Here is a 14,227-nt window from a genome sequence, read left to right on the forward strand (position 1 = left end):
TCAGATCATACATAGTCTGTGCTTTGTGCACCATGATATCAGGAGACCCTAGAAAAGTGCCTGGACATCATAGATTCTCAATAAATTGTTGTTGAATAATTGACTGATTGGATAAATTGCTTTTAAGAGGTCAAGGAAGGCTTCCCTGGAAGTGGACAGTTGAGTGTTGCAGGGTAAGTCAGAGTTTGCCAGACAGACAAGAAGAAGGAAAAGCATTCCAGACAGAGGGAAGAGCAAGTGCAAGATTTCAAGGCAAGAAAGCAGACTGGGTTCCCGTAATCGTTTTGCCCTCTTTTGCCCTCTTTTGCCCTAGGCGTGTTGGGGACTCCGACTACAGTGATGGAGAAGAGGACTTTTACTACACTGAGATCAAGCTCAACACAGACTCAGTGGCAGACGGACTGAGCAGCCTGGCCCCGGTGTCACCGTCTCAGTCCCTGGCTTCGCCTCCCACTTTCCCCATCCCAGATTCAAGCCGAACAGAGACTCCTTGTGCCAAAACTGAGACTAAACTGATGACACCCTTGAGCCGCTCAGCTCCCACCACCCTCTACCTCGTGCACACCGACCATGCTTACCAGGTGACTGGCGAAGGACCGTGAGAGTAGTCACTTTGACCCCAGACCAAAAGCAGTCGCATTCTGCCGTGCGAGGAGAGGGTAACCCAGTGGAAAAACAGCATCACACAAGTAGCCCAATAGCTGAGTTCATTTTTTTCTTTTTCTCCTTTTAAAGCCCAGAGCTCACACTTGTGGGCTCTTGGATTCCGCGATATTGACTGAAGATCCAATCCCTTAGAGGTTGTCATAGGATTAAAATCCTTCATATCATAAAGAACTCAGAAGGGTGCCCGGCACACGATATAAGCATCTGTTAAATAAAAAATAAAACACATGAAAAGGTGAGCACTGTAAAGCTTTGGCACAATGACATAATCACCCTGTGCTCCAAATCTGGGACTTCATGCCCTGCCTTCTGAATCGGTAACTAATCCTCACAGATCAGAGAGACGATTATCAGTGTTCCCCAAATCAACAGCGTCAGCATCACCTGGGAACTTGTTAGAAATGTAAATTCTTGGGACTGCCCCAGACCTGCTGGGCAGAACCAGATCTGCTTCACTGGAAAGTCTGATAAGACCTTACACACAAAGCCTGCAAATAGGACTTGGCTAAAGCTCCTTTGTCCCCCCAACAATTATTAACTCTTTTAAACATTGATTTGTTTTAATGACATTTCAAAACATTCAAATTTTAAGAGAACATTTTTTTCCATAATTCTCAACTACTTTGTGCAACTTTAAAAAAAAAAATCTTCTGTCCATACTTGTAACTGTGTTCTCCCACCCTGGTTTTATAAACATTTTCATATAACTGAATAGTTTTCGGTGACATTGAAGCACTGAAGTGTTTCAATCATTCTCTTATTGCTGGGTATCTACTCTTTAGTCGCTCCAGTTTTTTTCCACTATCTTTAATAACTCTACTATGAACACCTCTGTGCCAGTAGCTTTTTTTTTCCCTCTTTGAATTCCCAGAAGAGTAATTATTGAGTCAGAGGATATAACATGAACAGCTTATGGTTCTTGCTATGTATTGCCAAAATATTTCCCAGCGATGCCAGTTATAAAACCACCATCACTAGCAGCTACATCTATAATTAGATGTAGAAACCTGTAGAAGAAACATCCAGCCACTGATTTAGTAGACTTACGCTCAAGAGCCATGGAATAGAGCTAATAATTAAATTAGCTGAAGCAATAAATTTCATTCCTGACTCTTGTTATGTTGGTCAAAAAGAATAATTTCTTCGTTCTTGTTCATCAGTGTTGCATGTAGAAACACTGGTTCAAAATCATGGGCATGAATCCATTCCAACTATGTTGCTCACCTGTATAAGAGTTGAAACATGCAGTAGGTGATCTAAAAGGTCCTTCCCAAACCATGTATTCATAATATTGGGATTGTTCTATTTATAGACATTATAAATATTCAGCATCAAAAATGCTAAAAACACAAGGAAATGAAGAAAATTCATCCCCTAATCCCAACAGCAAAAAAGCCCCTTGGTTAATATTTTTTGTATGTCCTTCAAGACTTTGTTCTATGTATGTTTACTTATTTGTTTTAAAAAAGGGAATTCATTGTAATGCTGTTTTTCTTGTGCTTTGTTTTTGCCACTTAATATATCATGAACATTTTCCCATACCAACCAGCATTCTTCAACAACATCAGACTCTGTGGACAGATCATGATTTATTTACCCACTTCCCTATTATTGGACATTTGCATTTCCGGTTTTTTGTACCTAATGCATAGTTCTGCAATGAACATCCTGTACCCATTTCCTTAGAATGAATTCTAGAAGTGGCATAGCTAATATACGAAATACTAAGAATTTTGATATATATCGCCAACCTGCCATCCCCAAATGTTGTACCAATTTACCCCCTGGCATCCCTGTATAAGATTGTTTCTTTCCCAGTTTGACAGTGAAGCATTGTGTTTTACACATAAATATGTCCTAAAATAGGTATGTGTATATATAATAAATTTCTTTTCAGAAACCATCAAAAACCTCCTGCTTTTATTCCTTAGATAGCTTGCTGAGATACATAAAAAGTTTATTTCTAGCTATTCTCTTGGACTATGTTTAATCTCCTCCTGTTGGATAATTCGTCTAAATTATTAATCCAGCTGAAACCACTTTCAGGGCCCTACTTAGGCAATGACAGCATAGGACTGCGAGGAGAAATGTTGTTTCATAACAATGTCCTCTGTTTTCTGTGGAACAGGCCACGCCCCCCGTGACCATTCCAGGATCGGCCAAGTTCACCCCCAACGGTAGCAGCTTCAGCATTTCTTGGCAGTCTCCTCCGGTTACCTTCACAGGCATTCCAGTAAGTAGAAAAACAAATAGCCAGAAATCTGGTCAACGCTGCACATAAATTTAGAGAACAAATTATAAAAACATGCAAGAAAAAGACAAAACTCAAAAAAAATGCCGGAAGTACTCTATTCCTTAAATGACACTTGTAAACTCCCCAGCACATATTTCACGATCCAGCCTAGCTCAGCTTGTCTGTGGAAAAAGGTGTTACGACAGGCATTTGAGAAAACTAGGAGAGTTGCAACTGCTGATAAATGACTTGTTAGAAATGTGTTGAAATTTTTTGTGTCGGTGGTGTATTTGTATGTTTCCAAAAGGCTTGATAGAATTAATAGCTGAACTCAGATGCTGAACAAAAAGAAAAAGACCCTGTACATAAATGGTATTTATCATTATGAATAACTTTATAAAATTTATGACTTTGAAATTATTTCTGGGTATGTCATTTTGAAAGGTTCAAAAAAAAAAAAAAAACCCTAAATTGAAATGCTTTTTTTTTCTTCCAAAGCTTGAGTAATCCATGCTGATAGGTACTCCCGAAAATAAGAGTATTGAACTATGCAATCAGGTTTAAATGGTATATAAGAATTGATTTGACATAGTAAATGACTGCTGTCTGATAAATCGCCATGAATTAACTTGATTCCTAACCATTCGTTTACAAATATATTGGGTCTTTTGTAGCTTATCACAGAATATCCACAGACCTACACACTGTTGATGCCCACAGTGGTTTATAACTCCTGATAAGTTTCACAAAGTGGCTTATGATAACAGACATTAACCTTATTTTCTCCTCTCCACCCCTCTCCCCAAGGCCTCACAAAAGCGTCTTACTGTCAACCACTGGCAACTTCCAGAGGTTTCCAGAAAATACTAAGGCCTCCTACAGTGCTGATAAAAATGAAAGCGGCTCAATCAATTATGCTGTGCCCAGTCGATGAATATTTATTAAATTCCCTAGGAGAATAGCCAGCACTAAAAAGCATCCTGCTGGCAGCAACTTGGGAATTTGTAGCTTCCAGAAAATACTGCTGGAATTTGATTTTTAAATAATAATCGAGGATCTGGAGTAATTTTGAAAGTCACTTCCTTCATCAAATAGTAGTAACGGCTGGCTACTCTGAAAGAGCAAGAACGCAAGGAGGGATCTTGTTAGTAGACATTAGAAGAGAGCACGTAGGTAACAGTTTTGCTCTCTGGCAAGAACAACGATCAGCTGAGGAGGGTGTCAGAGGTTAACCATCAGTCCTCTGGGGGACTTTTTTTTTAATAAGATTTTATTTCTTTACATAAAGTATCTTTTATTCTACATATGCTATCTTCAGCTTGGGGGACTTTCATTTATTTATTTATTTTGGTGGACCTGAAAAGACCCGAGTGGCTCTCAATATCACATTTGAGACAAGCCCCCTAACCTAGAAAGGCAGTTACAATTACAGAATTATAGAGACCCACTATTCTGAATCCTGTTGATTCCTGTCTTTGATTTGAAAATGTTCGAGAGCATACATGATATGGCTGGCCTGGGGTACAAACACATGCAGCATGTGGCTGGAACAGCCCAGTTCAGACTTTTTTTCAGATTACCTCTGTGACCAACCAAAATGGAATTTCTTTCCCTTTGCTTTATTAATTAAATCATCTCCTTCTAAAGTGCAGAGAAATCACTGTGTGGTGTATGACTAGCTACATGTCCTCTAAAGTTCCTAAATATTTTACCCAGTAAGATACCAGCCAGGATACCTTCTATTGTTGGTTTCCCAGTAGCAAGATTTTAACACTCTTCTCTGCTGTGGACACTGTATCTCTACCCTCATCTCAATGCCCTAGATTGTTCCACGTCCCTAATTTCATTGCTTACCTGGGACAGTCTAGACCAGAGCTTCGGCAGAAAGAGTACAGAATAGCTGTGTTAACTAGGTATCCCATTGAAATCCTGCTTTCACTTCTAATGTCTTCTTTCACCACAAAATTCTCATCTATCTGGTTGTGTCATGTTTCAGCCAACACTTTAGACTGTTTTAGCAGCCATTCCTATTTCAAACGAAAGAGAAGGGGAGGGGATACTATTTTCCCAGGCTTTGTTTTACCCTAGAGAGAGGGCTCACTATTAAAAATGTTCTTTATGTTATATACTGTCTAGCAAGGCTTAAAAAAACGTGGGTGCTTACTGTTTGCCTCCTTCTAGTGGGGGCTGGATCTTACAACACCACCCCACAGAAGCACAGGACTGGTGCTCGTCCACTGACTGGGGGCTAGCAACTGTTCTCGAATTCTCCAGAAATGCTGTCCCAGCCCCTAGGAGACAGGGAGCCAGGTGGAATCTAAGAGCATATGAATTCCTACCTTCTAAACTAGTATAATAGGGTTTTCGGGCAGTAGCTCTAAACATTTTAAATTATAATGAATTAGTATCAGTGATGGCCTCAGCTATATCCAAACGGAAGAACAAAGCAGTTCCCATTTTATAAAATGCTCTTTAAAGAACATGTTTTTCTTTGTACTCCAAAACAAATATCCGGAGGTTGTCAACCCCATTTAAGGTTTGCTTCCCCCCCCCCCCGGCCCCACATCTTGGATACCTGGTATTGAGGTATCCAAGGAAGCATTATATGCTTCCTAGAGAAGGGAAATACTCTCCTTCTGAGAAATCCCAAAGTTTGCAGGATTTTATTTATTCATTTGCCTACACAAGATTTCCTGAACATCAGGCTTTAATAAGTTCCCTGGGTAAGACATCTTCCCGGAGGTGTGGAGTGGAGAAGTCTGTTCTGCCTAGCTGCAAATGTAACTGGAGGTACAGTCTTTTCTAGCCGAAGGCCATAGACATAAGGGCAGGGAGAAGACCCTCATTAATTACAGCATTCTTTGAGCTGTTTTTCCCGAACAACCGCGCCTTTTCTTCTAATTATCTACATTCTTTTCTGTCTTTTCTGACAGAAAGCTGAGAGTCCTTGACCCCGTATGAATCTGCCCATACTGCCATAACAGAATACCATAGACTGGATCGCTTTAAACAACCAAAATGTATTTTCTCACAGTTCAGGAGGCTAGAAGTCCCAGGCCATGGTGCTGGCTAATTCAGCTCCTAGTGAGAGCTCTCTCCGTGGCTTGTAGAGGGTCACCTGCTCACTGTGTCCTTATATGGCCTTTTCTGTTGCTGGAGGCAGGAGAGGGGGCGCAAGGCAGGTGGAGAGAGAGCCCTGAGTATCTCTTCTTATAAGGACACTAATCCTGTTGGATCAGGGTCCCAGCCTTTTGACTTCATTTATCCTTATTTACTTCCTTAAAGACTCCATATCCAAATATAACCACACTAAGGATGAGACCTTCAATATATGAATTGTGGGGGGAACACAAACATGCAGTCTATAACAAGCCCACGGAACCAAGAGCAAATCAAACTGCGATCCAAGGGCCATTCCAGAAGGGCTTCAGGCTGGAGGAGGATCTCCAAACCTAAAATAGCGGTGCTTAATTATCAGACGTTTAGCTGGGTTTGTTTGTTTGGGTTTTTTTAACACCTCAAGGAAAGATTCAGAATAATATAAGATTACAACCAAGACAAGGAACGCTGGCTTTTCCATTTGAGAGAGAGAAAATCACAAAGAAAAGAAATCTCCCCAACATATTTACAGAGGGACACAACATTCTTCAGACTGCTCTGGTGTGAGGCTCAGATGCAAATCCTGACTCTGGCATTTACAAACCTCTATCTAGTCACATGACTTCTCTTAAGCAATGCCCTCAAATTTAAACCACGCCATGGAGTTGTATTTTTTTTTTTTAAGATTTTATTTGTTTGACAGAGAGCACAAGTAGGCTGAGCGGCCCGCAGAGGAAGAGGGAGAAGCAGGCTCCCCACTGAGCAGAGAACCCGATATGGGACTCCATCCCGGGACCCTGGGATCATGACCTAAGCAGAAGGCAGACGCTTAACCAACTGAGCCACCCAGGCACCCCCCCGCCCGCATGGAGTCGTATTGTTGAGCACAGTGCCTGGCTCACATGGAGCATTCACTAGTCTTGCTGCCTGTGATGTGTCTCATCGCTGTAATACAGTGGTCAGAAGTGTATTCTCCCTATTTGGGACTGACTGATATAACCCATATCTACCCAACATGGGGGAGAAATTAACCATGATTTTTGCAGACTAAAGTTCTTGAAACTCTTCTGAGGTCACACCTAATCAGCAGAAAAATGAGAGGCGTATGCTCATTGTGTGCTTGTGCTTGTGTGCTCCCCAAGCTGTGTGTGAAACTCCATTACTGTGTGAGCTGTGCCTTTCACAGCAAGGTAGCCAGGAATCGCTCTCATGAAGCCTGGGAGGACCCAACACCCCCACCCCGATTAAGACCCGCGGGTGCTGCCCCACAACCTCCACCAAAGCCCATGTCAGGACCCGAGTCCTTAAGGACTGAAGAAAAACGGTTCTCTGGAAAAAAATTAAATGGAGATTATACTTCTAAAAATATTTATTTATTTTTATTTAGAAAAAATACCATATAGTACTCTCTGAGTCTACTATATACTTAATAGAAAATGCCCCAAAATGGAATTTAGAAACAGTTAAGATATAAAACTAATAATGATTTTTTAAAAAATGAAGATTGAAATGTGGAGACCACTGGGAGAGATGGCCAACATCATGCTGTACAGGGCTTTATTTTAGGGCACACCGTATTTCCCTCAGCTCCATGGCAGGGTGGAGGGATGGAAAGAGTAGTGCCTTGACGTCATTCAGAACTAGTGCCAAGGTCAGCTGGTACGAGACGGCCTGTGTTCAAGTACCGGCCCCACCATTTACTGTGTCGCAACAGACTGAACTTCTCCCCTCCCTTATCAAGGAGGTGGACATGATGGCAATCTACTTATCCTAGGGTCGCGGTGAAGATGAAAGCAGACAGCATTCCAAGGCACTTCGTTTAACAAGCCCTCGCTAAATTACTACTACTGATACTTAGAACTCTGGGATGCTCTGCAGGCCACCTCCTGGCTCCACGTCGAAATGATCTTATCTACAAAATGCAGATAACAGCACTTCACTGGCAGGGGTTTTGTGAGGATTAAAAAATGATACCTAGACTAGTAGCCTGCCTCTCACATTTGTGAGCACTAAATAAATGTCCGTTCCTATGCCAGCTACTGCCTTCCCTTCCCCACCCTCAGCCCCCGCTAAAATAAAAAGCTTTCAGCCATGATTATCTTGCTATAAAAAGTCTCAAGGAAAGCTCACAAGTTAGTTGGTCATCACACAGAACTGAGCCACAGCCAACGTGTGATGCGGGTTCTGGCTTCCGCTGCATTGCACCCCATAAAACCCAGGTCTGGGGTGGATCGGGAGGGGCTGCTGCTGGACAGGACTATACACGCAGGCCCTGAACTCCCGAGTTAAGAAAGCCATTAGCAGGAGTAAAGACTGTAATCAGGGGTTATTCCTCCTCCTCCATAGTCTTTGGAATTTTCAAAAGCCTGGTCCTCGCTCCTTCCTCAAACCAACCACATCACCAGTTTTCCCATTTCAGTAAGTGGCACCACCATCCCTCCAGCTTCTTGGGCCAGAAGCTGGGATTCACCCTTGACTCCCCTTGATTCATCCCTGATTCTTCGAAAGATTTGTCTTCATTTTTTCCCATCCTTCAGCGTGTCCCAGACTCTGCCTGATTCTGCCATGAATCCAGCCCCTTCTTACCACCGCTGTCACACCCTAGTCTAAATCACCAGTACGTATTTCCCCCCAGATAGTGCAAAAGCCTCTTAACTAGACTGCAGGGCTCCTCTCCAGGCTGTCTCCAATTCATCTCGAAGGAGCCAAAGGGATCTTTTTAAAGCATTAATCAGATGTCTCGCTTTCTTAAAATTCTCCAATGGCTTCCCTAGCACTTAGAGCAACATTCAATTCAAATTCCTCAATCACAGCCAGGAGGTCTTTCCTGAATCTACCACCTCCTGTCTTCCTACCTCCAGCCTCCACACAGTGTCTTCTGGCCCCTTGGGCTCTCTGCACCTAGGAGGCCTCTGTCATTGCTGCCCCTTTCTTCAGAGTGCCCTAAAGATAAAAGGCAACCTCTCAGGGGGACTTTTCTCACCGCCCTAAATAAGTAAATGTCCTCTCCCTTCATGAGGCTTTGCCTATTGACCTATTTCATTTTCTTCAAGCACTTATCACTAAAATGATCTTAACTTGTTTGTATGTATTGTCTGTGTCCCCACTAGAATGTATGCTCCATGAGGGCAGAGACTTAGCATTGTTCACCACTAGGCACCCACATTCTAGAAGGGTGCCTGGTGCATAGTAAGAACTTCATAAATATCCGTTGGATGAAGAGCACCCTGTCATCTCATATCACCTCATGTGAAAGGGGCATGGCACTTTTGCACAATTTAGAAAATCTTCCACATTATCAACCAGCTGATGGACGTTGGGTCACTGTCATGTCAACTAAACTTCTCCTAGTTCTCTCACTAAATAAGGCAGTATTCTTGGGATTCTATGAATTCTGTAATAATTTTTAGATTTTTAAAAATTGTCTCGACCACTTAAAACAATTCATATAAGCACATTCTAGATCACCACGGTGGCTATGAACACCTGAAGCATTCACTCCCTCTGGTTTGCTGTAATGCACCCTGGTCAGGGATGGGATGCAGGGTAGCTGTAGGGGGAAAGGGGGGTCGAGATTCTGCTCCTGGAAAGACTTACATATCTATCCATGTCAAATGCATACACTGAACTCCAAAGCTTTTGTTTTTAAAAAATTATGTATGTTAACTCACCTCTTCTGGCCCTCACTCCTACCCAGCTTTAGCAAAAAATTAAGACCGATGGTACAGAATAATTCAGAATCATGGCAACAATGGTTTAAAATGTTAGGTTTTTACTTACCTGTTTAATTTTTTGAATTAACATCTAAGAAGATAACGCTGACGTATATTCCTTTGAATTGAAAGAAAATAAAAAGTGCTAGTACCTGTACTAGAGAAATTCAGTTCTATAAGTATGCCTTAGGAGTATTCCCATGACTGTTCATTGGTCATGGTACTTCTGTGGCCATGTTGGCTTCTAGATAATTAAGTGTCTAAATTCATTACATGTCTGCTCTTCTATATATGGCAAGGCTGTGTATTTTCTTGAAATATCATTTATCTTTTCTTATAAAAACTCGTTTTTTGTAGCTGTTGAGAATCCCAAGTGCTGGGAAGATATTTAATATCAGGAGAGCAGATGAGGCAAAGGGTCTGGTAAGAAGTATAAGAGGAATCAAAAGCCAGGGGCCCTCCTGTTACTATGACTGAGAGGCAGAAGTGTAACGGGGCCAGACACAAGCTCTGGCATTGGGTGGAGCTCAGGACAAGCGCTGGCCCTGCCATTACCAGTTCCATGACCTTGGCCAAGTTCCATGACCTTGGCCCCATGCCTTGGTTTCCTCGTCCATGAAGCAGGAACAAGAATAGTACTTACCACGTGGGGTAGTTGTGACAATTAAAGCCATTGTCAATGAACCTGGCATGTAGCGAGTGCCCAGTAAGTGTTTCATGGATGACATTTGTTCTTGACTTGCTTGGACTCTTTGCTTCTAGTCTTTATTCCCATTTGGACCCCACCGTCTGCTGTATGGATGTCTTATGCAAGAGGCCATTTATTTAGGGGCTGTGAATGATCTCGTAAAGCAAACAGAGGGCCGACGTCCACATTGTGTCATTGCCATTGACTCGCTATATAATTTTAGATAACTCTCTTAACCTCTAGGGATTTGTCTTTTTTAAAAAAGGTAGATCATGAGGCTTAGAATAGGTGAGACTATACGTTAAGGTTTGGAATATTATTCAAGTGAAAATATGTTACTATGGGCAACTTGGAATACACACGTGAAGTCATGAAGATTTTTTAAAGTATTCGTTGTTGCCGAGTCTTTTCTGCTTGGGGAGGCGTTTAAATTTTGCCACAAGCATCACCATATCCGTGTTAACATGTGTCTCTGGGAAGAAAGCATTTCATCTCCGTGTCCGATGTTGACCACTGCCCATGTGGCAAAGGCTAAATAAAGGCATGGTGAGGAGAAACTGTCCCAGCATCAACTTTGTTTTCCATGTCCTTGCCAGGTGTCACCGACACATAATCATCCGGTGGGCACAGGGGAGCAGAGACAGCACACTCACACGGTCTTGTCCTCGCCACCCAGAGGGACAGTCAGCCTGAGGTATGACTGCTTGAATCGCCACCCTCCTCATCTCAAGGGAATTAACTGAAAAACAGAAGAACAGCAAGGAAGAGAGAAACCAGAGATACGATGTTCCTTAAAATTTCCCTGGAATGGACAAAACACCCTTTCTTTCGTTGCCATGGTTTTCCCCACCCATCAATTATTAATGAAGAGTTGCTGTGGGGGTGGGGGAGGCAGTTGGTAACAGTTCGCTGTAAGTTTTCTTGAAAAATAGGTAATGGTGATTTCTGGGTCTAGTTAAAGCCATATGGCCTTAACCTCTGTATTAAGAGAACTTTAAAATATAGTTTTTAATACAGGTCAATGAGAAACGCCTCAGATGTCCCTTAACCAGAATGCTAGAAATTTGAGAAGCAAGAGAGCACGTGAAAGCACATACTTAAAACTTAAAAGAATAAAGCTCTCTACTGGTATTTTTTGTATTTACTTGTTTAATTCAGTTTGATGAAGAGGGACAAGCCCCCAAATGGACAAGTAGAAGCTTGAGAGTTACAGTAGTAGTCAGTAGTAACGGCTGAGCATGGTGGCCGCGACAACATCCAGCAGGTGTTCAAGTCCTAACCTAGCAAGAACCCTTACTAGGTTTCTTCACACTGTTTCTTGCTCTTTCGAGGGATCGCAAGCCCTCCAGAGAACGCCCCCTGACTTTGTCCCGCTGCATAACTGCTCCTTGCCTGTCTTGCAGGAAGCCCCGGGGAGAGGGCAAGAAGTGCCGCAAGGTGTATGGCATGGAGAACCGGGACCTGTGGTGCACGGCGTGCCGCTGGAAGAAGGCGTGCCAGAGGTTCACTGACTGACCCCCGGGGCCCCTGAGCCCCGCTGCCCTCGCCTTCCACTGCAGGCTCTGGAAAAGCGCTTTTTCTTCCGAACAAAAACACACTTGAAGCCCAGGAAAAGCACTTCCAGGAAACTTGGTGGAATGACAGCAAAAATAAATAAATAAATAAATAAATAAATAAGGTCACCACCGTCACTGCTCTTGCTGAGAACCCAGCGTCGGGCAGCTCTATTTTTTTTTTCCTTGAAAAGAAAAGTCAGCCTTTTTTTTTTTTTTCTGTATGTCTAGGTCTGAAAACTGTGGACTTCCGTAGCAACTGAACCAACAAAGCCCGTTTTACCTAGAGAGGAGGCATATTTTGATAAGCTTTCCTAATAATGCCATTTCTGAGATTTTTTTGACATATTAAAAAAAAAAGCTACACGTTATTCAGTAGCGTTTGTACAGAGGACAATACCTGCTTTCATTGTGAATAGTATTTTCCCTGTTTTCCATTTGACTTCTCGGAGCAGTGCACATCATGACGTGTTGCTAGGAAGCGCAGCACTCTGGGGATCTCTTCTCTGTCTCGTTTGTCGGTTTCTCGTGTTTTGAAGAATGGCCCCACACGGAACCACCACAGAGCTGTTGGCCTAAAGGGCCCCGGAGGGCGTCCACTCGCAAAGAGATCACCAGCAGACTTCAGCCCCTAGCTGAGTCCAGGACATCCGGGAACACCTAGGCGTCTTCGCTTTTCTAAGAAGCCCTTGCCTGGGAGGCACGGCGGCTCATTCTCTACCAGCCGCAGCTCCAACAAAGACTGGCATGGGTGGCCATCCGGGTAAGCCTTGATGCTTCTTTCAGGGACGCAGGGCAGGCAGGGGCCCGGGTCTGTTGGTCACTGCTTGTCTGACGGTGTCCTTGCCAGGTTAGCGGGTCATCGGGCCTTCTCTCAAAACTCCACCCCGGACCAGTTTCAGAAAAGGTAGAGAACTCGAACTATCCCCACAGGACAGCGGAGCACAGCCTCCACGTCCCCATCTGTTCAGAGAGACATGTGAGGTCAACAAACCAACATCTATTCTGAGTGCACTTTCATAGGTTGTATGCTTTAGCATGTCCGGGAGAGGGGTTCGTGAAATATAGAAACATGATATGGGTACATAGGAGGTCCCAAACTTTATTTTTCTTATAAAAATATTGGAACTGTTCGTTAAGAATTTGCTCAGAGGGGAACATACAGGACACCAAAAGGAAAATGCATGTTGGTATAGGAATCTCTCCATTTCGTAGGACCAGGGCTCCCACTGTGTTCGCTCTTGGCAGGCTTTCTAGCCTGGTATGTGTGTTTGGTTGGTTGGTTGGTTGTTTTGTTAGTAGTGGAAAGGGGGAGGGGACTAGTCATCATGCACTCTGTATAGGCTCGTCGTCTGTCTGTTCTACTCCGGACTGCCCTGCTAATGAGTTATTTTTCCTATACCTATGCAAAGAAGGAAGAGCGCCTTTCAGGATGCACTGTGTCAGGACGGGGAGCCTACGATCAGCCATAGGAATGTTCAATGAAATTGCACAGAGCAAAGTTTAATATATGTGTAGAGATTGTACATACACTTGTTTTAAAGAGTTGAAAGACGTCATCTAGTAATAATAAACGTCCTTTTCCTTTTATAATCGAGGGAAATGGAAGGAGATCCCACGGTGTAATATCCACAACCTGTGCATTCATCTATTTTGGCAGTTTTATTTTTTAAGCTTTCTTATGACTTTTTAAACATTGTTGCTTGGAAAAGATCCTGTTTTCCTCCATTCATTTTTATTTCAACAACCCTTATTTCAAGAGAGCAGGAAAAGAGCTTCATTTAATTTCATGTCATGATTACCAATCACTAGTAGCTATGGCACCAGCTATAATGTGTTTTAGTATTTACAAGGTCAGCCAGGAAAGGGCATTTTTTTAAGGATAGAAATGTATTTCCATCCTCAATCCCAGCATGTCTTTTCTCCTTCCTGGAGTCCCGTTGCTCTACGCATAGGCACCCTCGACTGTGACATGATGCTCTGGCCTGGCCCAAGAGGTCTGAGCTGAGGGTGGACTGCCCAGTGGCCACAGTGAGTCCAGAGCTGATGAACCCTTTGAGCAGGTTCCCTGTGGACAGAAGTGGTGGTTGGCTGGGATGCAATACCAGAGCAGAGGTTTTTCTCTTCGGTGAGGCTCCCTGGCCTGTGATCCTGGGATTAAGTCCTTCATCAAAAACAAAATGATGAGGGGCTAAATCCATCCTCCCCACCCCCTAAAACTTTGGAACACAAGGAGGGAGAGGTCTCTGCTGTGGAGCAGTCCTGGACTGAGGTT

At 43.1% G+C, this 14,227-nt stretch overlaps 1 protein-coding gene across 3 annotated transcripts in view; it reads left to right on the plus strand.

Annotated features, from left to right (window-relative positions):
- The window catches only part of ZNF704 (zinc finger protein 704), a 225,323-nt gene extending 213,409 nt beyond the window's left edge, over nt 1–11,914 (plus strand). For all 3 annotated transcript variants that reach the window (XM_088023126.1, XM_088023127.1, XM_028110726.2), the window contains 4 exons: nt 314–581; nt 2,795–2,899; nt 10,996–11,093; nt 11,803–11,914. In XM_088023126.1, coding sequence (XP_087879252.1) covers nt 314–581; nt 2,795–2,899; nt 10,996–11,093; nt 11,803–11,914 — 583 coding nt within the window. The remainder of the gene's footprint in view (nt 1–313; nt 582–2,794; nt 2,900–10,995; nt 11,094–11,802) is intronic.
- The last annotated feature ends 2,313 nt before the right edge of the window (nt 11,915–14,227 follow it).

Source organism: Eumetopias jubatus, unplaced genomic scaffold (genome assembly GCF_037043125.1).
Source record: "Eumetopias jubatus isolate StellerSeaLion01/CBP00866 unplaced genomic scaffold, mEumJub1_p1.0 scaffold_4, whole genome shotgun sequence".
Lineage (NCBI taxonomy): Eukaryota > Metazoa > Chordata > Mammalia > Carnivora > Otariidae > Eumetopias > Eumetopias jubatus.